The sequence below is a fragment of the Cydia fagiglandana genome, chromosome 18, assembly GCF_963556715.1.
Source record: "Cydia fagiglandana chromosome 18, ilCydFagi1.1, whole genome shotgun sequence".
Classification (NCBI taxonomy): Eukaryota; Metazoa; Arthropoda; class Insecta; order Lepidoptera; family Tortricidae; genus Cydia; species Cydia fagiglandana.
The window spans coordinates 10,978,190-11,002,558 of record NC_085949.1 but is presented as its reverse complement, the minus strand read 5'-3'; the positions used below and the strand labels follow the sequence as shown (position 1 = coordinate 11,002,558).

The window sequence follows — 24,369 nt, the reverse complement described above, 5'->3', positions numbered from 1 at the left end:
GCTAATCGTTTTTCTGACTTTGCTCAGATTTTTTTGGTCCCTATATTTGTAGGAAGGCGCCCACACTGCTGTTTTAAAATATGGTTGAAGGGGCTAACGATTATACAATAGAGAGAGCTTGACAATAGAGGGTACACCGCAATACTCGAAATATCGTTATCTGCCTTTCTATCGCTCGAAAATACAAGAGTGATACAGGCAATAACCATTTTCCGAGGCGAACTCTTAGTCTAATATTAGTACCCACACTACACAGCGTCGATCACGCTGACTTCCGGTAGATGGCGGTAGCAGCACGATGCCCGGAACAGTTAAAACACTACGTAACGGCCGGCCATTCGTTAAGCGTTAGGGTTCGATCACATACGATGTGTAATTTCTTTCCCCTGTTGCGAATCGAATTGGGAAATTCGTCCTATGGGTCTAGTTTTAAGGATTCGATTGGAATAGTACAGTCAACTGTTAAAATATGGGTGCACAAATCATTTCAAAAATATGTCCCATAACTCTTATGTCAGTGAAATAAGAACTATGGGACATATTTTTGAGTAAGTTGTCTACACCCATATTTTTACCGTTGACTGTACGTAAGATGTGCTCGCTCCGGTTGCGCGTAGGTACCTCGTATAGTTCGTTTTTTTTAGCATTAGAAAGAACTTCAAAGAAGGTAAGCGATCTTGGCATGTCTTTTAATTGAAAAACGCTTTTTAAAAATCAATAACTATTACTTATGAAAGCAGGAGAATATAAATGATCGTATTAGATTCATAATTGTTACGTATTTGTCGTAACTTATTTTTAAAATGTGTTTTTCAATTAAAAGACACATCAAGATTGTTCACCTAATTTCTAATGCTAAAAAAAACGAAGTATAGATATAGGTACTATACATGTTCTATAAAAACGAATATTGTACGAACTGATAGGATTGTTGAGTTAACCAGGTACCTACGTGACAATATTTTCAAGGTAAGGTGTCAATATTTTTTTACGTAGGTACTTACATTTCGTGACTTTGTGAAGAACGTGACCCTTTTCCGAGAGACTTCAGCTTTGCAATATAATCGTATTGGAGTAAGTATATGTATAGGTGCGCTTGGAGTATGTATCCAGGTCTTGTAGGTAGCTGTAGGTATGTTTTACTTACAAAAATTGTAATTTAAAAAAACCGTCACTGCAGTTACCTACGCATAAGTCATAATTTTTTTTCTCTCCTGGTGGAAACAATATTTCGGTAGGTTTTTAACAGAGTGTTTTTGCGAGTCATCTGACGTAAACATTTTCACGTAAGCACCTAACAATGAACCTTGGCAATTAAGGATGACTCACGCTAGACCGGGCCGTACCCGGGCCAAGGCGTCCGACATGTCATTTTCTATGACGCGTGATCGGTGATCACGTGATGCTTTCACATTCATCACATTCTACAGGGTGCTTCCTGTAACAGGAGCAATAAATTAAACTAAAGACTGTACTCCTCAAAGTGACCAACATTTGTGCAGCAACTTATAAAAATTATGAATCCTTTAGACTTCCTCTTTTTCATACAAAATAAATATTGCCTTCAATGTACGCTGACGTCAGTGTGTTTGACGTTACTTGTCACGCTTTTAACATAACAAAATTTGCAATACATTGCGTCTTAGAATAAACTTTAAAGTTGCTGAGCAAATGTTGGTCAGTTTGAGGAGTACAGCCTACAGTTTAATTTATTGCTCCTGTTACAGAAAACACACTGTATAATATATGTAGGTATGCATTGCCATTTGCCACTACCAAGTAGGTGCAACTTGCATATCATCTCTAAGCGAACGGACTCTAGAATAAACACAAAAATGATGATTCAGCAAAAAATCGAAATATCGGCCAATCCCTCAAACGGGCAGAATATCTGAATTAAATTTTACCCAACATCACGCGGGACCGCTCCTAGATTGAATTACATGAGCAAGCGTTATTATGAAATATAGCGAGAGAAAAAAGTGAAGCGTCTAATATAAAAAGTACAGTATTTTTCGATTTCAAACTTTTCATACCTACCTTCAGCACAGCTACCACAAGTTGGCATTTCACATTTACATTAGCGACCGCGTGAACTCGATCCCATTCCCTCTCTATTCTATACCTTACGACGCGATTCGGGAAATGAATTAGAGATTCACTAGATATGAAATAGTAAAGATATGTGACTTTCCTCAGAAAAAGGTACCTTATGGCGGCTGGCGCTTACACTATTATTTACGCCGCTCCAATATACAGCTGGGGCATTGGTACCTTTTACCGTGGAACGTCACATATCTTTACTATTTAATATCTAGTGAATCTCTAATTCATTTCCCGAATCGCGCCGTTAGTTTTTGTAAGGTACCATGATTGTAGAGATTTTAAACTTTTACTTACCAAAATGTAAGAAAAAATAAGAAAGGTTTGTTTGTTTCGCTTAACTTATAGTGAGCGATCCATTTACATTTAGTGTATGTGTACTCGTGTAGGGTTGGCCCTGCTCACGTCTCCCAAATCACCCTGTTTATGTTAATGTAACTCAGTGGTCTGAATAACAGGAACCGCAAATACGTTTGTATTTATCCTCCTTAGGCCCACTTGCACCAACTAACCCGGGGTTAACCAGTTAAACCTGGAGTTACCATGGTTACCAGTACAAGTTGACACTGAGTAAACGGTTTAACCGCATAACCCCGGGTTAGTGGGATGGTGCAAGTGGGCCTTAGTAGTTTGAATTGAATGGAAAAATGTTCTGGGACTCAAGTAAGTATTTAGCCGGAAGCCTTATTATGCAAATTTAAGTAATTTATGTATAAAAATATATTGTTAAATATATAAAAATATATTGTTAAATATATTTTTCAAATGTATGTGTTTTATTTTTATTTTTTGAGAAATTGTTTTGAAGGAATCACTTTAAATTAAATATTATAGGTAGTTTTAGTTTTGTCTACTTTTCTATTATTCTATAGTTCGTTTTTTTAGCATTAGAAAGAACTTGAAAGAAGTTAAGCGATCTTGGCATGTCTTTTAATTAAAAACGCTTCTTAAAAATCAATAACTATTACTTATGAAAGCATGAGAATATAAATGATCGTATTAGATTCATAATTGTTACGTATTTGCCGTAACTTATTTTTAAAATGTGTTTTTCAATTAAAAGACACATCAAGATTGTTTACCTAATTTCTAATGCTAAAAAAAACGAAGTATATCTTTATGATTTTTAACGCAGATTTAATACAAAGATAATTATTATTTATTAATTATTAATAGAGTCCCTGTTCAAGTCTCAGCACAACTACAAGCACTAGTCTAGTATTCAGGCAAAGTCCACATTGGTCGGCACTGAAATTACATATGGTTAGGATTCTAATTTAATGTGCAAGCCGCCGCTTGCCGCGTCTCGGAAAATTTATAAAATGTCCCAAGTACTTATACTCGACTTCAAATATACGATACAATTTTGCACCTTACCCCACTTTGATAAGGCGATGTGTTCATGTCTTTGTCTTTGACTGTACGTGCACCTTTCATGGCGCATACGCCGTTTTTAAATCAAGATGGCGGCTTTCCTATATTATAACCTCAAACCTAGTTAGGCCATTTGAATATTTTGGCTGTTTAGCGCTAGGATAAACTGCCTCAAATAGGGACAGACGAGAAAGTGTGATGAAGACAGTTAATAAGATTGGTTTAGGTAGGTATGCTTTAGATTTGTAGAGCCCCTCTAGAGGGGCAATTCGTGTTTACAACTGTATGGTTACGGGAAACATATTGCTATAAACAAATAGTACTCAACTGTTAATTACTCGTACCTACTTACCTAATAACAATCCTCGCGTTCTTGCTTAGTGTGTTGTAATACCTCTAATATATTAAATATTTCAGGTTTATAGTGGAATTATAAATAAATTGAATTTTGTAGAAATTCATAAGATAATGGATTTAGGCAATAATAACATTTTCATAGATAAGAAAGTTGCAACAAAACAGTTTATCTCTATTCTGGCCATTATTTGCGACTTTAAATGATAATGATATATCATGAGTGTAGAAATCTTTTTTTTGTTATTTTAAGATTTTTTTAAACCTATGGTTGTACGCCCAAAGCAATTAAATTTGAATAGGTACTTGTTTAGAAATGACGGTACGGTAAAAAAATTCACTAAAGATTTATTTCCACGAAGCCTTCCTTTATATTATTCACGACGACGATACGGATATCCGCTAGTTTGTTCATTAAATCATAAGCAATCTCGCATCGATTTTCTGTTCTAGGAAAGCTTGACGCAGTTATATCGAGAACGATTTTTCCAGTGCAAAATAGGCAAAAAGATTAAAGCTCGGGACACACTTATCCCACGTACGCAGCGTATGCAATACATTATGACATCTGAACCCTGAAATTTGTATTACGCTTAGAAACATACTTGTCATACGCAACGCAACGCATGACAAGTATGTTTCAAAGAAGCATACAACTTTCAGGGTTCAGATTTTCATAATGCATTGCATACGTTGCGTACGTGGGATAAGTGTGTCCCTGCCTTAACTTTCCCCACAACGTGTCAAGCCCGTGCAGGGTTCGAGCCGGTAGCATCCAGACAAAAAAAAACATATTTTATCTGAACGCGACAGCTACTGGATTTTAAACTCATTCAATTGTTTACTTTAGAACCTAACAAATAAAACAAATTAAGTGATTATCAACGACTGTTAAGGCCAGTCTATATAGATAGGTAAAAAAATAACATTATGTAATAAATTGGCGTCAATATCGTCTAACGTACAAAATAATTATAATCACCTATGTTTTATGTGTAAGAGGGAGGCCTATGTTCAGCAGTGGACGTCTTATGGCTGAGATGATGATGATGATGATGATTTTTTATATAGTGACAGTCTAGTTTGAAATCCAAAAATTGTCCCCAATGTCGAACATGGGGTATTGACTGACCTTTACGCGAGGAGGCCTAAAAATCTATTATACGTACGCAATTTTGTCTGACTAGGTATACCCTATACCTACCTTTTTTGACACATTTCTCGTGATTCGTCACTTTAAAATGTCATTAAATTTCTTAGGTATAGCTACCGGAAAAAGTCACAAATTGAGAATAGTTCAATTGCCGAAATTCAATTCGGATTAATTAATTTGAATGAAGTAATTGAATCAATTAGTATGGAAATTGGAGGGATTGCCATTTTATAGGTAATTTACCTTTTCTGGCTTTGAATTATGTTTCAATTGAAAATATAATGAGTGATGATCAATTTAAGACAGTTAAGTAAATTAAGACCTTCGTAAGAATAATAATTATAATCATACCGGGTGTGGCCTGTAACATGAGCAAATAATTAAAACATAGATTGTACTCCTCAAACGGTGACTCTTTTGTTCCACAACTTTTAAAAATTATGAAGTATTTTGACTCTCTATTTTTCATACAAAATAAATATTATCTTCAATGGACGCCATCGCCACGCCATATCATTGTGATTGACGTTGCTTGTCACGCCTTAAACATAACAAAATTCGCAATACATTGCGTCTTAGAATAAACTTTAGTGTATTAAAAATCAAACCACAAGTTATTTTTAAAAGTCGCTGAACAAATGTTGGTCAGGAAATGGAATGAGGAGTACAGCCTACAGTTAAATTTTTTGCTCATATTACAGGCTACACCCGGTATTCTAAATAAGTCGGTATAAATAAAGTCAGCTGAATAGTCACCTCAACCTATCGGTTTATATAATTTATACCTAGTAATCGTTGGTTTATTATAGTTTGGATATGATGGGTAGGTATTAAGTGTTTACCATGAATATAAATGAGTGACACATAAGCTGTAAACATATTTATTTCGATAAACATCTAAAACAAGCAACAACAATTTTCATTTCTACATTTGCAATGTGTCTAGGTACATCAAATGTATCGTAAAGCTCGCGTGTAAGCATCGTGTGCGTTCTAGTGTTGAAGCGGCGCTCGCGTCAGTATCCTCGACAACCTGACTACCTGCAGTAACCTTCTCCCTGAAGGAACAGCCTGAAAGCCTCCGCAATCTTACTAGGTTGCTCCTCGAGAACCATTCCGACATCAGAGATGTTCAACCATGAAGTCTTCGATGGCTCCAAGCGGCCATTGAAGGTGACAGTGTCGTCCACATGCGGGGACAATGCACCGGTCATGTTGAGGACGGGCACTTTGATTGTGTTCGTGTCTCGCGCTATCCCCAAGTCGGTGCGACGCAGATAAGCGTCAATAAACATCGAGAGGTTAATCGGGTTCACGTGTGAGAAGCAATCTTTGTAAACGTGTGCTAAATCGTGGTTACGGTCTTCGGTGCTGCGGCCGAAATGATGCCACATGAGGTAATCCAGCGCACCCTGCGTCATCCCGTTGGATCGAAGCTGCCGCGTGTTTATCTTCTGGTAAAGCCACTCCGTCCATCCGGCTTGTGTCGAAGTGCAGTTGATCAACGCGAGCGCATCCACTTTCTGAGGATTAACTAGAGCATATCGGGCTAAAATATTAGCACCGGCACCTACACCGAAGCCGATGAAGGACCTTATACCAAAATGGCCTAGGACGAAATCAATCTGTGATGCGAGTTCATCTATGGTGGGATAGGTGTAATCCTCAGGCAGCGGCGATGCCCCTTCCTCCTGTCCGGGAGCGTTTACGTGGTAGATGCAGAACTGTTCAAGAATAGGTCTCATGTCCACGAAATTGAAGAACGCCTGGAAATTGGCTGCGTAGTTGAGGCCAAGGTCATGGTAGGTGAGTATGGCACGCTTGGAGCGGTCTCCCCTCACGGCCACCAGCAGGTCTCCGCGGGACGTCCTCACCCGCTCCTCCACGCATGCGCCGTCGCTCTGCAATCGCCGGTCCGATGGGAAATGAAGCTGGACACTCTTCAGATCATCGTCCAGGTTGTCCGAAGACATCATGTTGAGGAGAGCGATGTTCTCATGCTTCGTTGTCGTCGGCATTTTTTTTTTCAGATCAATATAGAGGCAGTGTTTTAGCTCGTTGTATATCTTCCACCTTCCTTACTTAACTGCAGGGAAATGGCAGGTTTCTGTCACTTAATATGTGTTAATTGCCGTAATCCAATTAGCTGGTGATCCTTGTAAACATGCGGTAACACTAAACATGTCTATAACTATAACACAAAATAGTCAGTTTAAACGTTTTCTTCGTTATTTGTCACTAAATCACTGTATTATCACTTATAGTTTTATTTGTTTCGGCAGTTTTAACGATGGATGAGGTATTTAGTTGAGCCAGCCGCAGGAAATGGTCAATAATGTGACGGCCGGACCGACGTGAATCCCAGTTAGCGGTCGCTTCGGTACTGCTCGGCCGTTTCCGCCCCCATTCGGCTCTAAACAACCTCGATAGATTCACTCCCACCGCGCATGTGCAAGTCCGCGCGTCGATGCTTTTTTGTTGCGTCGTATTTTAAAACTTCTTTTAAATTAATATGTGACTATTAGCCGCAAGATCATCATTTAATAAAATTTTGAAAATATATTACGTACAAATTGGTATTTTAAGTATATGATAACAACCTAATTCAAGTTATAGCGATGTGCCATCTAGCACATTTCTAGTGAACTCTAATAGGAAAGTACAGTACTCAAAACTTGATATGATAGGTGGCGCCACTTGACGTAGTAAATAATAGGTTAGCGTATTTTATTATGCGAGTTGATGATATAACAATCTGTTTTCTTTGTCTTATGTTTGTTATCTTCATAAAATACCTAAAGTGAGACGGCCCAGAGTATTTTCTGAGCTTAATTTGAATGTCCACTAGTTTTTTGATTTGCTCAACCTAATAATATCATTAAATAAAATAATGTACTTTACCGCCCTATTTAGCGTGACCAGGTATCATGAAAATGCTAATTAAGTTAACGCAGTAGGTGCTTTAAGTTCAGTGGCAGATTGAAAGATAAGTAGCCCTCAAAGTCAATTTTGCCGTGAACCTTATTATTCTATAAATAAGTTCCAATTTTGTACAACCAGTTTATGAGGTTTAGTCCGACGTGTTGTGGCGTATTGGCCTTCAATGTCTGGTCTCATGGTCTAATATTAACAGAGGTCAAATCACTTTATTTATTTCAGTGACCTGACAAGGTAAAGGTATTGTGGCTGACGGGGTGATTTTTATAAGCCCTTGGGCCACTTGCACCATCTCACTAACCCGAGGTTAACCGGTTAAACCTGGAGTTACAATGGTTACCACTACAATTTGACACAGGGTTAACGGTGTAACCGGTTAACCCCGGGTTAGTGCGATGGTGCAAGTGGCGCTTCGCCAAATTCTGCGATGTCAATATAGGTATTTATACTAAGGTAGGTAGGTATATACTGAGAAACTATAAAATGGCGAGTAGCCCTGTTGTAACTTTAGTTTTAGAGTTTTACTACCTATTACCATTGATAGTATTTCCTACCTTTAGCCCGATTCAGATGTAACAACTTGTAACAATTTTGAAATGGTTTTGATAAGACTTTGACAATAGGGTTGTTGACACATGTTGAATTGTATAAATAAATCTAATTAAACAGATAGAACTTGACCCATTTATCACAATAAATTGGAAACTTAAAATATATATGGGAGTAATAAAAAATAATGGTAGATATGCCTACTATTCGATTCCTTGCATTTTCTTTTAAAAAATATTGAGACTACTTGAGGTTTTCCATGTAGAGTGATGATAAAATAAATGTTGCCTTAGAGTAAGCACAAGGAACGATAATATATTAGAGTCGGTCCAGAAAAAGTCTGCAGCGGATTTGATAGCCCACGCAGTGCAAATGTCATTTATACGTCATAATTTCATAGAAGCTTGACGTTTAAAATAACACTTTCACTGCGTGGGCTATCAAATCCGCTGCAGACTATTCTTGGTCTGACTCTATTCATATCGTTCTTAGTGACAGCCCCGCATATATTCTCCCTTAGTTTCCATTTCCTCCTGTCAAACGAAAGCCGGAAAGTAATCCAATTTAAAGGTATTCAGCGGTAATTTTCGCAGTAATCGCGTATTTGCAGCTATTAATGGTCGTAAATTGCAATGAGCCTAATTAATGGCTGCCTCCGGTCCGATTTAGCTTTAATGGGATCTCCCTTGTAATTACAAAAACAGATAAAGCAATCTTTTGCATGTATTGTGGATCAGGTTCACGCTAAACTTTATTACACATTTTAATAAACCGAGGAATACTGCATAGGTATTTACTCTTAGTAAGTAAGGTGGTGGTATATTTACTGGTGCTCGACGCGGTCCCAGTACATGTCATCTTGAAACTTAAGTCATTGTCAAGAGAGGTGACAGCAGTGTGTAATCTATTGGGCATTATCATGTCGAGCACTAGTACCACCACCTTATGTATATATTCACTTTATAAACGTTGGTCATGTGACACTGCAGGTATCGGCCATAACAATCTATCTATATATATAAATGCAAGTGTCCTGACTGACTGACTGACTGACTGATTCATCAACGCAGAGCCGAAACTACAAAAGCCAGAAAGTTGAAATTTGCACACCAGATTGCATTTATAAAGTGTACAAGAGATAAGAAGCGATTTTGAGAAATTCAACCCCTAAGGGGGTTAAAAAGGGGATGAAAGTTTGTATGGGGTTAAAGTTTTCTTTTAAGCTAGGAATTTGAAACTTCGTAAAAAGATATATTATTAAAATACAAGAAAACTAATTTCAGCGTTTTCGAAAATTCATCCCCTAAAGTGGTGAAAAAGGGGTTGAAAGTTTGTATGGATATCAAAAATTTTTTCGAGTGGTGGAGTTGAATCTTTATATTTAGGGATATTATTAGAAGACAAGAAAAGTAATTTCAGGGTTTTGTAAAATTCATCCCCTAACAGGGTTAAAAAGGGGTTGAAAATTTTAATCTATTACAAATGCTTTGAAACTTCTTAGAAAGGCATAATAGCCGATTACAAAAAAAGTGATTGCAGCGTTTTTGGAAATTCAACCCCTAAGGGGGTTAAAAATGGGATGAAAGTTCGTGTTCGGGTGCAAATTTTATTTTAATCTAGGAACTTGAAACTTTGTAAAAAAGTATCAAATTCAAATACAAGAAAACTACTTTCAGCATTTTAGAAAATTCATCCCCCAAGGTGGTGAAAAAGGGGTTGAAAGTTTGTATGGATATCAAAACTTTTTCGAGCGCGGGACTTGAATCTTTGTATTTAGGGATATCATTAGAAGACAATAAAAGCAATTTCAGCGTTTTGTAAAATTCATCCCCTAACAGGGTTAAATAAGGGATGAAAGTTTGTACAGGGTTAAAGTTTTCTTTTGAGATAGGAATTTGAAACTTCGTTAAAAGATATATTATTAAAATAAGAGAAAAACAATTTCAGCGTTTTTGAAAATTCATCCCCTGAGGTGGTGAAAAAGGGGTTGAAAGTTTGTATGGATATCATAATTTTTTTCGAACGCGGGACTTGAATCTTTGTGTTTGGAGATATTATTAAAAGACAGGAAAAGTAATTTCAGCGTTTTGTAAAATTCATCCTCCAACAGGGTTAAAAAGGGGTTGAAAGTTTGAATCCATTACAAATGCTTTGAAACTTCTTAGAAAGGCGTAAGAAATGATTACAAAAAAAACTAATTGCAACGTTTTTGGAAATTCAACCCGTAAGGGAGTTAAAAAGGGGATGAAATTTCGTCTTCGAGTGCAAATTTTATTTTAAGCTAGGAACTTGAAACTTTGTAAAAAAGTATCAAATTTAAATACAACAAAACTAATTTCAGCGTTCTAGAAAACTCATCCCCCAAGGTGGTGAAAAAAGGGTTGAAAATTTGTATGGATATCAAAATTTTTTTCTAGCGCGGGACTTGAATCTTTGTAGTTGGGGATATCATTAGAAGACAATAAAAGTAATTTCAGCGTTTTGTAAAATTCATCCCCTAACAGGGTTAAATAAGGGATGAAAGTTTGTATGGGGTTAAAGTTTTCTTTTGAGATAGGAATTTGAAACTTCGTTAAAAGTGGAAAAGTGCAAAGAGTTACACAATTTAAATACTTGGGACACATCCTGTGTGAAAATTTGAAAGATGACCTCGACATTGAAAGGGAAAGGAGGGCGCTGGCGGTGCGGAGTAACATGTTGGCCCGTAGATTTGCTCGCTGTTCGAAACAAGTCAAAATTACCCTTTTCAAGGCGTACTGTCAAGTATTCTACACGAGCAGTCTATGGGTCAACTATACTCAAAAGGCATACAACGCCCTCCGAATCCAATACAACGACGCCTTCAGGATGCTGTTGGGACTGCCCCGTTACTGCAGCGCTTCAGGGATGTTCGCCGCGGAACGAACTGATGACTTCTATGCCATCCGGCGTAAACGAATAGCGTCTCTGTTGTGTCGGGTGCGGGGCAGTCACAACAGTATACTTAAGGTCATAGCAGATAGGGTGGATTGTACCTTCCTGAAATTTTGGGTTGACCTAATAATAATTAAATAGTTATTTAATGTAGTAGTAGGAAGTAATTAACGTAGTCATAAGCCAAAACTAACAATTGTATGGATAAAATTTATCTGAAATAAAGAATTAATAATAATAATAAAAAGATATATTATTAAAATACAAGAAAACTAATTTCAGCGTTTTTGAAAATTCATCCCCTAAGGTGGTGAAAAAGGGGTTAAAAGTTTGTATGGATATCAAAATTTTTTTCGAACGCGGGACTTGAATCTTTGTGTTTGGAAATATTATTAAAAGACAGGAAAAGTAATTTCAGCGTTTTGTAAAATTCATCCTCTAACAGGGTTAAAAAGGGGTTGAAAGTTTGAATCCATTACAAATGCTTTGAAACTTCTTAGAAAGGCGTAAGAGATGATTACAAAAAAAAGTAATTGCAATGTTTTTGGAAATTCTACTCCTAAGGGGATTAAAAGAGGGATGAAAGTTCGTCTTGGGGTGCAAATTTTATTTTAAGCTAGAATCTTGAAACTTTGCAAAAAGGTATTAAATTAAATTACAAGAAAACTCATTTCAGCGTTATTGAAAATTCATCCCCTAACGTGGTGCAAAAGGAGTTGAAAATTTGTATGAATATCAAACATTTTTTTTCAAGCTTTCAAGTTAGGAACTTCAAACTTGGTAAAAGGGCATTAACATTATATTAAAAGTTTGTATTATAAAGTTTGCATCGATGAAAAGTTATAGGTACACAAGATGTAAAATGTTCAAGAGTCCACGCGGACGAAGTCGCGGGCAACAGCTAGTATAAAGAATGATTAATGAATGTAATTAAACTCATCTCTAAGACGCATTTATCCTCGTACCGCCCAAGAAAAAAAACGCAAGATCAGCTAAACGCCCAATGTGCAATGTATGAGCCATAATATTTTGAAGTCGTAACTGCCCACGCACATTCAAACATTTTTTTTACACAAAACTCGAGCAGGATTTTTTTTATTTTTTTCTGGGTATATGTGAATAAAAATGAATACAGTAAACTGAATTCCACCTTCGTATCTTTTGTTCATTTAAATGCACATTGGGTTTTTGACTGATGTTATAAAGTAATAAAATCTATTTTATTTAAATCAACTTTATGGCACGTAATCTCGATATCGTAGCCTCTGACTATTATTATTCTGCTTAAATAGTTACATAATAAGCCACGTAAGTCAAAAATAATTAGAAAACATTTTTTTTAGTGTTGAGCTACTTTTTTTATGTATGTTAACATTCATATTTGACACTGAAATGCTTTATAACAAGGTCTGAAAAATAGTTCATAAACTTCCTTAACATACAACTTAATATCCTTTTTAATTATATATAAGTTATTGTATGTTTGCTGTGTTTCAGTGTCACATCCTTCGAAACTTTATTTTTCACTAAGACTGTAAATATTTGGTTCATCACCAGAAAGTTGGTATTCAGGATCACAAATTTTATCGTGTGATGGCAAAAAGTCTTCTAGCTCGTATTCAACAAGTAAATCATCATGCAGACCTAAAATAAACTATCAAAAAAGAACCTTCAGTTGTAGGTTATATTATGTATTTTTATAACAGTAGCGCCCAGTGTGCAATATGATGAACATAATCTTACGATTAAGAAAAAAAAATGTTTATTTGTGCCTTTGTAAAAAAATAACAGTATATTTCAATAAAACAAACATTTAGGATAATTTTTATGTCACTCTCTAAACGATAAAAGCCATGATTCATTTAATAAATCAAGATTATATACCCATGTGTCGCGCGTCTTTGAATAATTGCGGAAGTACAACACTTGTCTATGAATATCTGTCAAACGTCAGCTGTCAAAATGGTCGCCACTGAACCGACCATTCACGACCTCTAGGTAAATTCCAATTATGCGCGAAAATGTTAAACTTACATCTGATAAACTTTTATGTACAGCGTATTGTACACTGGGCGTTTAGCTCTGAATTTAATTTCTAAAGTCTGGGCAGTTATGCTGAGTGTCACTTTGTACAATGTATTGCACATTGGGCGGCACGAGGTTATATACGCTATGGAAATATGAATCCAAAAAATGGCAGTAATGATGATTTCGCGCATGACCGTTCTTTAATTACGCTGCGATACACAATTATTTACATAGTTGAGAAGTTATTAGGTAACTTTGGTGAACTATAAATTAAAACTAGTACGTTGTCGCTTTCGGACTTGTAAGGAAGTACCTACTAAGCTTTATTATAAAAAAGGTTAAAGAACTTTAAAGTCACCTCACCTGCGAAAATCGATTGAGTACCTAATATTTGTGTTTGAAAAGTGCATTGGCCACCTATGGGTAGCAATTAATGGATATGGCATGCAATTGCAGGACACGCTAACAACTAAAAGCATAGTAAATGAACATTATTAAGGTAACTTCGACACTACATCCGATGTACCAGGTCCTTAAGGATGACTCACGCTAGACCGGGCCGTGCCCGGGCCGGGGCGTCCGACATGTCATTATCTATGACGACTGATCGGTGATCACGTGGTGCTTTCCATAGAAAACGAAGTCCCGGAAGCTCCGGCCCAGCCCCGATCCGGTCTAGCGTGAGTCATCCTTTAAGATTATTTCTTTACCTACGTATTTATTTAAAAGCTAGAGGACGGACGGAAGGGAAATCGATAACCATTGATTTTATTTTTGAGTGTAAGTAATTATCCTACTCATTTTACTCTGTTAAAAGCTTTTGAACCGTTTTTTATTCGATATATAGTTTTGCTGTCGCTGCGGCAGTTGTTGCAAGTTGCAATGCATGAGCAGTTATTGCAAAGTGTATACATTGCCATATTCGTGATATAACTGTACCTAACCTTTCCATAGCGACCATACCGTAAAGGCGAAAGAAAAAACGCAGCATTTTGTGGATTAAAGGTGACAGTCCATTTCCAACGACAGCTGCACTACTGTTCATTTTACTATGGAAATTGACAATGACAGCTGCGGTTAGAAATGGAATGTTACCATAAGTATCTCTGAAAAGTGTGTTTCATATACCTACTTAGAGCTTAGTGCAATGTTTCACGCGTTCGTAGTTTCATTGTATTTAAGCGCAACTTTAACAATCGTTGTAAGTGCTAAACTTTTATATTAAGTGCGGTAATTCCTTTTGATACTTGAGCTATTTATATCAAACATTAGATAGATACAGTTCTTATTAAGTGTTATTATGATTTTGTAGACCGGGGAACCACCACACTTTCGTATACTCGCACCAGAATTTGTGTGTCCAAAAGATGACACAGGCCCGGCGGATATTGACAACACCATTATTACGTAAGTTTTCATCTCAAAATATGGCTAAAAGCAAACAAATTAAGAACAATATTATCTTGCCTTTTCATAATTTGCAATAGTTTACCTGATGAATTGATTAAGGGTTGTTTTCTGGTGGGAAAGTTATGTAGATCAGATAGTAATTACGAAATATGTCACCAATCAATGACCCACTGTGGAACGACGAAAGTTACGGCCCGATTCTAACTTTAAGATACGTCAATTGATAGATTCTAGAAACGATATGGATTAGATATGTCAGTGTCAAACAAGTGTCAAAATTGACGCTTCTTCAAACAAAAACGTCACTTTTGACACTTGTTTGACACTGACATATCCAATCAATATCGTTTCAATATCTAGTATTTGACGTATCTCATTGTTCGAATACAGCTAGTCTGTTTAAAATTAAGTCCGTTACATTTTACTTGTAATGACAAGGGTTTATTGTAATTGGTATATTTTCCTTATTAGCCTCCGAACCTCAGCGGATGCAAAGCTGGACATGCGCTGGACGGTACGCTGGACGCCTCTTCCAGCTCCGTCACAGCGGTTTACCCTCATCCTGTGGCGAGCGACGCGGGAGTTGGAGAAAAAACTAAACGGACCGCAAAAGGAACCCTACGTCTACGTCATAGAAAACGATGAGGTATGGCTACCATCTAAGAAAAAACTTTAAAACCAACGCGCGCAACTCCAGCGCAAGAAACTCCTGTCCTAAATCAATTAATATCTTTGTATTTCTTCTTAATTGGCCAAGTGGACGCTGCTCTATATAGTAGGTACCTTTTCTTTGCTTAGCCCTTTCATTCAATTTGGCAGCTTCTTAGCGGCGTTGACTACAAATTCAACGTGACAGCATCAAACCCAGACGGCGAAGAGACCACTAAGACATTCCACATCAACAACGTGAAAGGCGACCAGCTGCTGGAGAACCTGGAGGGACGGACGGACATGCTGTCCATCATGCTGGTCGGCGGACAGGAGACGTACGCTGATGTCGAATTTATGATGGATGCGCTGGTCACAACTTGTCATCCAACGCAGGATTATTATGTAAGGAACATGTTAGCGCATACACAGCCATTAATTAAGTATAAATATTTAGGTAGGAATGAAACAATATAATCCAATAAATAATTTAAAGTATTACCTAAGTAACTATAGAGACATCTATGTCACTGTAAGTGGAAGTCTGTAAGGAAGCCTCTTCGTATTTCCGTCGTGGAAGATTAAGAACTTTTAACCTGACTATATATATATAGTCAGGTAACGTCAAAAGGAAAGATGATGATGATGAATTTAGCAGTCTACATAATATAGAGATGTCAGTGATTATAAAAATGTAGGCATAGGTATACGGGGTTTAATCTGACACAGCCCTTCGTTTATAATTACCTATTTAAGTTCATAACGTTCTGTGCTCGATTGACACGACATTAATAATAATGGCTAAGGAAAGCTTGCTACGTGTGCTACGCTGTAGAGTGTAGACCATTACGTAGCCGAGTTTTGCCAAGTGTTCCTACTCGTAGTAGCGAATATCGTTCCACAAAGCTTGGTCACATGAAGCGTAAAATTTTCACAAACAAAGTTGCCCGATGATTGTATTTTTTTCCAGTTCGAATGGTCAGCTGAAAGCGCGGGTCACAAAATAGCCGCGTCGCCGGGCGGCCGATTGGAGTTGCCCGCATACTCGCTACGAGCCGGCCTGACGTACATCGTCACGTGTCGGGTTGTGAGCTCGGCCGGGGAACTCATTACTCAGGTGTGGTATTGTGTTTGTTTCGTACTAAAAGACTTCTAGACATATAAAGTCATCCTACTTTATAAGTTGTCGTTTTTGGTACTTTTGGCATCAAACTGTAGGTACCTACTTAGTGGAGACTTAGAAGCCTATTCCAGCTTTACAAATATTATCTAATACCGGTTGATATGTTATTAGGTAAATATACTTGTGCACTAATGTGCACAATGGAAAAGAGGCCGATTCCAGCGACCTTTAAAAAATTAAAATTAATTTAAGAATTGGCCTCATATTAAACACACTAAAGTCACTTACTTGTGTTTTTAATCCTTGTTAAAAATTCTGTTATTATTATTTTTAGGTTATTCTTTTTTTTTCAGAATAGTTTACCCCTCACGGTTCTGCAGCGAACGTTCGAGGTGTATTTAAGCATAGACTATTTAAAAATCAGCGTATTTACTGCATTCACTTTGGAGTCTATTGTCCTTAATCACGACTACTTTGGAGATACCCTTGCAGTAAGTACATTTCCGTGTTTTATTCTTTTTTTTTTCAGTTCAAGCTTTGCATAACTTGCTATTTTTGTGCTACAGTACCAATGGGCATGCTCTTACGAAGGAGAAGCCTGTACTTTCTTTAAAAGTATGGATAGCGGTACATTGAATTTGGAAAGAGGATTACCTGCTGCTGGAAAGTAAGTCACTAGCTTTATACTATTTGAGGAATACAATTTCATTTCCCCAATTGCTTTTAAATAACTAAGTTTATCAATTGCTTTTTTTACTGGCTGAGTAAAAAAAGAGTAACACAAACAAAAGACAATTTCAACGTATGTTTCTAAAGGTGCAGCCACACAGCAGTTAATTTTTATGGAGCAACACTGTGCAACAATAAGTAGGTAGAGATAGGCCAAGAAAAGTCTGCAGCGATTTTGATAGCCCACGCAGCGTAAGTGTTATTTATACGTCATAATTTGATAGAAGTTTGACGTTTAAAATGACACTTGCACTGCGTGGGCTATCAAAATCGCTACAGGCTTTTTACGGTCTGACTATACCTATTTTGGATCTTGTAATAATACAATAAAGATAGGTAGCCCGCATTATCGCCCAACTGAATGTCAGCACGATTCCCTCTTGTCCCGAGACACGTGATATTTCCTCAAATAACAGTAATAGCGCCACTCTCAGGTTGAAGGGCCCTCAAAGTAAGTGTCTGCGATCATCTGCCGCCCGCGGAGATATCAAATTTATTAGGAGAGGAATGTCGCAAGTAACAATTTAGTACAATTTATATACTTACTTTTTTAATTAGTAGGTAATATCCGATAAATCAATATTATAGGACAACCAGACCCAATTCGACCGTCCCACAGTTATCTCCTTATCTCACAATAAGGCTTAAGTATATCGTGGGTACTAAAATGGACTTAGATATACATACTCCTACTTATCCATGATAAACGCACAAATACATACTCTGAGTCCGGGCACGCCATTCCCGGTACAAATTATACTCGCTGCGCCGCCACGTTTAACTACAATGGACGGCATCTGCACACGAAGAAATTCAGTTAATAATCAATTCAGTAATGTAATGACTAGCATTCCTGATTTAGAGATTGGTAATCTTAATAAATAACGTCGTTCCACAGGTACGAAATCACCCTCACTGTGAACATCCATAATCACTCTGCGTACGGCAGTGCTGTCATTGTTGCCGTTCAACATGTTTCACCAGTGATACAGGTGATAGCCTCCTAAAGGCCCAGCCATACAAATAAAACTTGGGGTTTTATTTGTATGGGGCGGCGGTAATCGCTTACCATCAGTTGATCCGTCTGGTCGTTTGTCTACTATTTCATAAAAAAATCTGGCAAATAATTTTCGGAGTTGCGATATAACACCCCGAGCTCAATGCCTCATTGTTTGCCCAGATAAACCCGCTACCAAGAACTCTGAACGAAGGCACCAGAGCATCGCTAGTGGCTAACGCCAGCGACGTGACGCCGACCTGCTCTCTGACCTGGTATTTCGCGTCCGAAGAGTATTTGGAGTCTCAGAAGCATGTCCTGAATGACACTTGCCAAGATTGCCAGGTATGTTATTTATACCTATTGATTTTACTGAAGACCGTCCTAGCAGTTAAGTTTTTGGGTCGTGGTAAAAAAGTACAAAGGTGGTACAAAGTATTAGAAGCCAATGCATAATACTAGCTAATATTGACACGTTGGTATCATGTTTTAGTTTTCTGAATACTTCCCTATGACTATTACTATAATTTCATGAAAGCTCTAGAGACAAATTTCTAAAACTTCCTCTATTTTCTATATAAATTCATATCATCATCAATATTTAATGATAAATCGATCTTAGGGGAGACCGAGTTGAGTTGTGACAGAGGAGAGTTGAAACATCGTCGATTTTTTGGAATCTATTAACTACAAACTAGGTCGCAATAGCGCGCGTTTGTTAGTTCAAGTTACGACCTACTATTTTTGTTCTGTCGGGGGTAAAAATAAATACCATTAATACATGAGCAAATGAACATAATACAGCTCAAGTACGTTTTAAAGCGCCATTCCACATCAAGATTGATATAAATAAAGCCATTTCGAGCTCGCGAGGGCTTTGCAGTGAAATATTTCACTTTTATTTTTGTGGTTTATGTTTGCTTGACCCTTTTAATATCTGGAATGATTTAGATTTTGCCGCATTTTTGTGACGTTATTCTTTGTTATTTGAAGCGATTATGCAAATGGTACAGTCAACAGCAGAAGTAACTAAGCAAATCAAGTGTTCGAAGTGAACTTCACACGCTTTCATTTTGTTAATTTTCTTAATACTTAAGTAATAAAGTTTTGTTCACATCATAAGTTAAATGTGTTGTGTTTATCATGTATTTTTTTTGTAAAGTTTTTCATGCATAATAAGTACTTAATATTAGAGCTTTTGAGTGAAGATAGTCTACATAAAAGTGAACTTAGGCCAAGCGCGCACCACGATTTAAATTTTTGCGACACGATTTTAGAATCGCGCTGTAATTTATCGCAGAAAATTCACTGAGCGCACTGCGATGTAAAGTCGACGATTTGTTCATTCTCGACATGGATTTCGTACCAGTCGCTTGTCGTGAAACAATATGCAATCGCTGTATGACTTTGAGTATTTACTAATATACCACAAAGGTGATCTCCTTCTATTTCTATAATTAAACGGTCAACATCTAGCGTCTCATCTTGTGACTCCATTGGAGAAGCAGGTTCCGATATGTTGACGCTTGGGAAGCGAAATGCCGACTGAGGTCCGGGTGCGATTTTATTATCGCAGTGCGCGCGGGGCCATACAACTCCGTATGCTGCAATTCACTTTGCGACAATCGCGTCGCGAGCAGTCGCGGAAAAATGTGACAAATCACAATTTTAAAATCGCTGCGATTTTTTTGTCGCATATGCGTGCACTGCCATATAAACACATACGTTACATTTCTGCGACTAAATTATCGCGCGACAAAAAGTCGTGGTGCTCGCTTGGCCTTAGGCTAGGTAATTTAGGCTTTCATCTCATGAGCATCGAGTAAGGGGCGATCAGTCATTTACTCTGCAGAGTGATTGCGAAAGACAGTGGCCCATGAGTTGAGGCTGCTTTAGAAATAAGTTACCTTCAATCATAGACTATCCTCTAGACCGAGTTTAGAGCAATTACTTCATGCAACCGATGATGCCAAAAATGCGGGGGTGCGCGGGACGAGGTGAGCGAAGTCCCGTGCCGTGATTGGACCGTTCAAACACACGGACGTCACACAAAGACAGTTTCGACTCGAACATGGAGTAAAATTACCGTATGCGTGGCAGAGAATGTTTTGTCTGTGCCTTCAACTTAAAATCCTTATTTGTATCCTTTTCAGCATGGAGTACCTCTCACCGAAACATTAACAATCTTCTCCCTCGAAGAGAACTTCCTCTACTACTTAACCGACTTCTCAAACGAGACGGAATGGCGGCAGATCACAGCCGAGATGCCAGCAGCTGCTGGCCGTGCGAGATTCGTAGTGGAGTGTGGTTGCACCCACATTCTAGACTGTGAGAGTGAAGGAACCGTTTATGCTGATGTGTTCTTCAAAATAAATGGGATTCCGAGGGCAAATAACGTAATGGTGAGAGTTACTTTGCAGGGCATTACTTATTCTGTGGCAGGGCCGAGATCGGGATTGACGACGTTTTACGTAGGTACTTGCTCACTACGCCGCTGCGTTTTACTGATACTACCTACCAATTTTTTTTATAATGCTATTAGTAGGGATTGTAGTTGAAGAACCTTAAGGCGTGCAAAGAACCGGAGGTCGTCGGTGAACCGATATGAATATCCTACCTCGACTCGACACCATGTGTTTCTCTGTACAAAAAGTCATTTAATATTTATCAGTTGCTTTTCGGTGTAGGAAAACATCGAGAGAATACCTTAATAAAGCGAAGAAAAACGATCAGCGAGAGCACAATAAGAGCTGTATTCAGAAACTATTTTTAAAACCTTTTTTCCTTGCTTGCTCAGGTAACGCCAGACACCGGCACAGCACTGAAGACGCTCTTCCGCATTAGCACCCTAGCCGTGGTGGACGGCGATACCCCCCTCTACTACACGTTCCGCTGCCGAGTGGGGGTCAACAGCTCGCTGGTGCTGGGGGCTTTCGCTGACCACTTGGCTGTGGAAACCTTCCTGCCTTTTATGGGTAAGTCTCCATTGACAAATAAAACAAGTGCAGGCGTGTCTCACTCCGCGATTTCGTCGCTTTGCTACAGGTAGCTAAAAGTGCATCCATTCGGCCCCAATTTTGGGGTTTGCCATAAGCCGCGCGTGGCGCTATCGCCACCTAGCGGCCATATATGTGCTGATCGTAACAGACGCGTTTTGTTATTAGAGAGTGAGTCTTCTTTACTTAGTATTATTATTTATTCTGTGACAAGTGCTAGCTTTTAATCCAGATATTTTTGATATCCCTTATACGCTTTTTACCTGTATAGGTATAGGTATTAAGTACTATATCTATTTACATAACTGCCACATCACACTTACGGCGTGCGAACTCCCTTGCGATTTTTATTACGATGCGGGTTTTGATGCGGGTTTTTAATGTGCTGTACATACTTAGCTTTAATCTATTACACAATAAATTACAATTACAATTACAATTACAATCGGTCTGTTGAATTGGACGTAACCAACAATCCGCAATGTAACCAAAATCGCATGCAATCTCGCGCACCGTCTAAATCAGCCCTTAAATAGCAATAAGTGCCATTGGAAAACCTACTAAGGGATCATCCATTACTTGGAGCATTCCATGAAATTGTCTACCGTTGTCCCGTACAAACGCGAAGTTTCTGAAGATTTAAAGGTATAAGAGTTTCCTTTTCTATGACAAATGGTCAAAAATATGCACAGAAAAATAATCGCCTGCTTTAAATGCCGAGAAAAAAGTCGCAACACAGGAAATAAAATGCGTTTGTACGGGACAGCCCGTGGAATGCTCCTACTTACGTCACACGTTTAGGGGGTCCAGAAAATGTGACCTGTTGTGAGGTTGTGACACGGGAGAGGGGGGGAGGAACAAACTATGTGACGTTACTTTACTTCACTTGTATCCAAAAATTGTTTTGATATGTATAGGCACAGATTAATAAAACGTATAGGCTAGTTTTTGAAACGATATAGCGTTATTGTTCGTAAAATATTATTATCGGTCTCGTGTCATAGAATTTCTATTATAATATGCTGATTTCGTTACAAACAAAATTGCCAAATATGTGACGTCACACCAGACCAAATGTCCAAAGGAGGGGGCAGGGGTAAAAATCACGAAATTATGTGATGTCATTACGGTCCCTCAAAAATTAATGAAGTTTTCAAATGTCACTTTAACGTTATTATTCCTCGGTATTGATGTTCTTATTAAGAACCAGCTGATTAAATTTACAGAACACGGCGTCGAAGTATGGGTGGAAGTGTGTGATGTTCTTGGTGCGTGTTCGCATAGCGCGACCAAAGTTGTCGACCTTCTGACAGGAGATGGCGTATCTGTCGACGAGTTGCTTCAAGATGTGCATGCGCATATTAGGCGATGCGAACTGATGCAGTTACAGCGAGTGAGCGTGGCTGCTATTGTTACTTATGAAGTAAGTCATATACATTGCTTCTTAATCGTCCTAGGTATTGACCTTTAGACTATAGTTGGTTCATTTGTCAAAAATCAAAATATACACAATGAATGTTAATGCATTAAGGCTTCATAAAAGTTATGGCAACTTTTATGAAGCCTGAAGGGGGTGATTATCTGCAATCCTCATATTGTACTACAGCTAAAGAGTTATTGATTGGAGAAAAAATCTTGCCCCCCGAGTTTGAAAGTTTTCTAGATATTTTTAGTTTTCCAATTTATGACGGTTAAGTATATGAAGCAGACCTCGACTCCTCGAACAATCTGCTATTTCAAGCATTATAATACCTACTTACTTACTTCTGTAGCGCAACGACCCGAAGTGGATCCTTGCCTCCGACACCAAAGACCGCCATGCCACTTACTCTGTCCAAAGCCGTTTCTGTCAAGTCGACGGCGCCAAATTCGCTAAGGTCTTTCTGCACTATAATACAAACCTATTTTCGCTCCGCATTTCTCTAATGAATCTGACAGCCCCTCACATTCGTGAAAACATTGGCACAAAACGTTCATACGCATCTTCCTTGTTTTCAGAATGCTGACCACACCCAAGCGTCAATAAATTTCTGCACAAACGTCCTCAGCATATTGCCTTCGACCCAGGAAGAACATTGTCTGAAGACCAAACCGGACCGTTACGAAGCGTTTCTGATGCAGCTGACTGAAGTGGGTTGTGACGCATCACACTTACGGCTCGATTCTGAAAATGAATCAGATCTCTACTAGACCTCAACAAGTTACGATATGGATAATTTAAAGATATTTGTAAGATAGATATGTCAAATTTGAAGTTTCCGCGATTCTGGAGGTCATTGAACGATTTCGACAAGTTATGACTGACTTAGATATCTAAGTCACATCTAGTCGATATCTAATGTAAATCTAGTTGATCTCTATATCGTCTCTAGATCTTGTGATTATTTCGTTTCCCGAATACGCGTGTTAATCAATGGTTAATACGATTAACGTATATAACATGTGATGTGAAGTTCAAACTCGAAAATAAAAAACAATTAAAACCGGTTAATTTTAATTCCTTTCTTTTATTATTTTGATGATTTTGGGGATGATCCTGAATGTCAAAAATGTGTAAATGTTGGTACTACTATCGCCCTACTATATAAACCCTAAGAGACTATTAATTATTATTTATTTAATCTTTCTTCTTAGGCTAGGTTATTTATAATATGAATATAAAAGTAAAATATAAAAACACTTACAAAACAATAAAAAATACATATAAACACATTATAAAAAACCTAACCTAGGGTGCCACCGGCAGCGGGGCAGGGCCCAAGCTGCCGGTGGTCAGGGCCGCAGAGTGAGGAACCGACGTACTATTCCTTTATTCATCATTCTCTTAGGCTAGGGTTTTTATAATATTAATATAAAAGTAAAATATAAAAACACTTACAAAACAATAAAAAATACATATAAACACATTATAAAAAACCTAACCTAGGGTGCCGCCAGCAGCGGGGCAAGGCCCAAGCTACCGGTGGTCAGGGCTACAGAGAGAGGAACCGACGTACTATCCGCGCCGTGTCCAAGATCACCGCCTTCTGCATCTGTCCCTTGATCCAACCACCTA

At 38.0% G+C, this 24,369-nt stretch overlaps 2 protein-coding genes across 2 annotated transcripts; one reads left to right on the top strand and one right to left on the bottom strand.

Moving 5' to 3' along the window:
• Nucleotides 1-5,849: 5,849 nt before the first annotated feature.
• On the bottom strand, nucleotides 5,850-7,378 carry LOC134673437 (protein NDRG3-like). The gene has a single exon (XM_063531426.1). It carries the CDS (start codon nucleotides 7,000-7,002, stop codon nucleotides 6,022-6,024), a length of 981 nt encoding a protein of 326 aa, XP_063387496.1. The 5' UTR covers nucleotides 7,003-7,378; the 3' UTR covers nucleotides 5,850-6,021.
• Nucleotides 7,379-14,505: 7,127 nt separating this feature from the next.
• Nucleotides 14,506-23,811, top strand: LOC134673073 (uncharacterized). Its single transcript, XM_063531011.1, has 13 exons — nucleotides 14,506-14,612; nucleotides 14,724-14,818; nucleotides 15,293-15,467; nucleotides 15,641-15,874; nucleotides 16,440-16,586; nucleotides 16,946-17,083; nucleotides 17,159-17,259; nucleotides 18,220-18,313; nucleotides 18,502-18,663; nucleotides 20,472-20,720; nucleotides 21,116-21,293; nucleotides 22,541-22,737; nucleotides 23,313-23,811. The coding sequence occupies exons 1-13, from the start codon at nucleotides 14,559-14,561 to the stop codon at nucleotides 23,502-23,504; spliced, it is 2,016 nt and encodes a 671-aa protein (XP_063387081.1). The 5' UTR covers nucleotides 14,506-14,558; the 3' UTR covers nucleotides 23,505-23,811.
• Nucleotides 23,812-24,369: the final 558 nt, after the last annotated feature.

What these genes read in the sequence shown, in the direction of transcription:
- LOC134673073 (XM_063531011.1), top strand. Translation starts at nt 14,559, where the DNA reads ATGTTTCACGCGTTCGTAGTTTCATTGTATTTAAGCGCAACTTTAACA. An exon ending in GCGCAACTTTAACAATCGTT is followed by an intron (nt 14,613 to 14,723) that starts GTAAGTGCTAAA and finishes ATGATTTTGTAG; the next exon opens with ACCGGGGAACCACCACACTT. An exon ending in ACACTTGCCAAGATTGCCAG is followed by an intron (nt 18,664 to 20,471) that starts GTATGTTATTTA and finishes TATCCTTTTCAG; the next exon opens with CATGGAGTACCTCTCACCGA.
- LOC134673437 (XM_063531426.1), bottom strand. Translation starts at nt 7,002, where the DNA reads ATGCCGACGACAACGAAGCATGAGAACATCGCTCTCCTCAACATGATG.